The sequence below is a fragment of the Rhincodon typus genome, chromosome 49 (genome assembly GCF_021869965.1).
Source record: "Rhincodon typus isolate 14 chromosome 49, sRhiTyp1.1, whole genome shotgun sequence".
Classification (NCBI taxonomy): domain Eukaryota; kingdom Metazoa; phylum Chordata; class Chondrichthyes; order Orectolobiformes; family Rhincodontidae; genus Rhincodon; species Rhincodon typus.
The window spans coordinates 19053-21914 of record NC_063380.1 but is presented as its reverse complement, the minus strand read 5'-3'; the positions used below and the strand labels follow the sequence as shown (position 1 = coordinate 21914).

Below are 2862 nucleotides of genomic sequence, written 5' to 3'. Positions count from 1 at the left end.
CTCCCTCCGTCTCGCTCTTGCTCCCCCTCCCCCCCGCCCCCTGCTGACGTGTGTGGGTCCAGACTGACAAGACCATGACGGAGCTGGAGATTGACATGAACCAGCGAATCGGTGAGTGGGAGACCATCCAGGAATCCAGTGTCCACCTGAAGCCGCTGTATGGCCCGGAGTACACAGGCCTGCAGAACCTGGGTAACAGCTGCTACCTCAATTCTGTCATGCAGGTCGTTTTCAGTATTCCCGACTTTCAGACCAAGTGAGTCAGGTTTCCTGGTCTCCCTCCCCTGCCTGTCCGTCTCTCCCTCCCCTGCCTGTCTGTCTCTCCCTCTCTCTCACACACACACTCACAGTCTCTCTCTCTCTTCCCCACCCCCCCCCCACCCCTGTTCAGGTACGTCGCCAACCGCGAGAAGATTTTCAAAGACTGTCCGAGCGACCCCACACAGGATTTCAACACCCAGCTGTAAGTGATACCCGCTGGCTGATTTACTCTGCCTACCCGTCGCTGATACCCCCCGCCCTCCGCCATCACTCGTTCTGGTTCTGTTACCCCGCCTGGTGTCGGGTGGGTGTCACCGCGCTCTCGGTATTTCGGTCACTCCACCTCCCCACCCCCTGTTTCTGAACGCCTCCCTGTGTTGTTCTGTCTCTCTTTCCCTCTCTCTCTCTGTGTCAGAGCGAAGCTGGGCTACGGTCTACTCTCCGGGGAGCATTCCAAAGGGCCACCGGAACAGACCACGGCGGCCCCGACCCCCAGGAAGCTAAAGGAAGCTGTAACTGCGCCTTCCTGAATGTAGGGGGTTGGTGTGTCTGTGTGTGTGTTTGCGTGGGGGTGGTGTGCGTGCGCGAGGGGTGTGTGTGTGTGCGCGCGCATGCGCGTGCACGTGTGTCAGAGGCTGAGGGGGGTGACCTTATAGAGGTTTATAAAATCACGAGAGGCTGGGGGAGTCTAAATTTAGAGGGCAAGGGTTTAAGGTCAGAGGGGAAGGACTTAAAAGGGACCTGAGGGGTAACTTTTTCACGCAGAGGGTGGTGCGTGTATGGAACGAGCTGCCAGAGGAAGTGGTGGAGGCTGGTACAATTACAACATTTAAAAGGCATCTGGATGGGTGTATTAAAAGGAAGGGTTTAGACGAATATGGGCCAAATGCTGGCAAATGAGACTAGAATGAGGAAACTGGGTCGGAATAACCTGGTTGGGCCGAAGGGTCTGTTTCTGTGCTGCATGACTCTGAGTCAGCGATTTCGGCCGTCCCCAGATGACCGGTCAGTTTGACCTAGGTCTGCCAAAGGCGCAGACAAAGTATCCTGACTCTGAACAAGGACCACGAATCATGACATTAATTAGAGCAATTTGCTTCTGAAACAGATAGGGAACATGGGAGCTTAACTCCACAAGTTAAAACTCTGATCCTGTAGTAAAGTCTCTGTCTCCACTTCCCCGCTCCCCACCCCCCACCTCCCCCACCAATCCACATCTCTCTCTGTCTCTGTCTCTCTCACACGCACACACAGAGGCAGGAAGAAAAAGACATGGGTGTTAGGGATAGAGGAGAAAACGGGGAAAGCAGCGCAGAGCTGCCTCTTCGCAGGGTGTCGCTGATCAGAAGGAGGCTTCCCGATCCTCCTCCTCCTCCTCCTCCGTGAGCCTTCGCTGGTTTGCACGAGGCGCAGGGTGACCGGCCCCACGCTGATAAAGCCCGGACGTGTCGGTCACTGCCGAGGAGCTGCTTTTCTTCTGGGCTTTTACTGCGGAGAACAGAGAGATTCCCCCAGCCATCTGATTTCCGCACTGGCGAGCACGCCATCTCCGTTTTGCGGCCTCCCCTCGTTGCCTCCAGTTCGTCTGCAGCTTCTGCTGCATAAGCAGCACTGCGAGCAATGAGGGCCCCTGGGCAACATGCTGGTAAATCTGGAACAAAAACAAAGTTGCTGGAAAAGCTCAGCAGGTCTGGCAGCATCTGTGGAGGAGAAAACGGAGTTAACGTTTCGGGTCCGATGACCCTTCCTCAGAACTGGTTTTTGTTTTGGTTTTTATTTATGCTGGTAAATCACGTCTGTGCTCTCTCCAGTGCGATCACATCCTTCCTATAATGTGCACACAAGACTCCAGCACTGGCTTTACCGACCATTTATACAATCCCAGTGTAACCTCCCTGGTTCAAAATGCGATCCAAGGCCGTTTGATCCAACTGTCCTGATACCTGAAGGGACTGGCGGACACACAGCAAGATCCAGCTGATCCCCGGCGCTTTTCACGCCCCTACCGTCTGTCGCGTATTCCATTTGTTTGAGCAGACTCTGCTTCGGGATCTCTTCTGGGTTTTATCCCAACAGCTGCGGTCAAGCATCTCCCACCCGGGAATGCCCTAAACCAGAACTAAAGAACCTGCCCGACTAAACCGAGAGACTCTTCGTCTCGCTCGGGTGTGTGACGCCTTCCCGCTGTTGGTTGAAAAGCTGTTCGTTCCGAAGATGGCTGTCTCGAACCACTGCAAACGGAATCCCCATGGCTGCAAAATATAGCTGCGTGTTAATTATTAACATCGGGCATAGGTTCCAAACTCAAAACGCCACCAGGCTGGGTCAACGCAGACCCAGAAGACTTCGGGTGGGGGGTTGCGTGGTGAGGTTGGCGGGTATGCGGGCTTCGAGGTTTCAGGATCGCACTGCGCGTTTTGACGCGGCCGCTGTTTCTCGCCGGCAGGTGGAGCAGGACGGGATCGCCCCGCGGATGTTCAAGACCCTGGTGGGGCGGGGTCACCCAGAATTCTCGACCAACCGACAGCAGGATGCGCAGGAATTCTTCCTGCATTTCATCAACATGGTGGAGGTGAGTGTTCCCATCATCCCTGTATCGAT

The 2862-nt window shown here is 55.2% G+C and overlaps 1 protein-coding gene across 1 annotated transcript in view; it reads left to right on the top strand.

The window, feature by feature from the left end:
• The window catches only part of LOC109926524 (ubiquitin carboxyl-terminal hydrolase 5-like), a 17539-nt gene that overhangs the window by 8959 nt on the left and 5718 nt on the right, over positions 1-2862 (top strand). Inside the window, 4 exon segments of the mRNA XM_048620973.1 lie at positions 63-256; positions 392-463; positions 677-770; positions 2714-2833. Of these exon segments, the coding sequence (XP_048476930.1) occupies positions 63-256; positions 392-463; positions 677-770; positions 2714-2833 (480 nt within the window).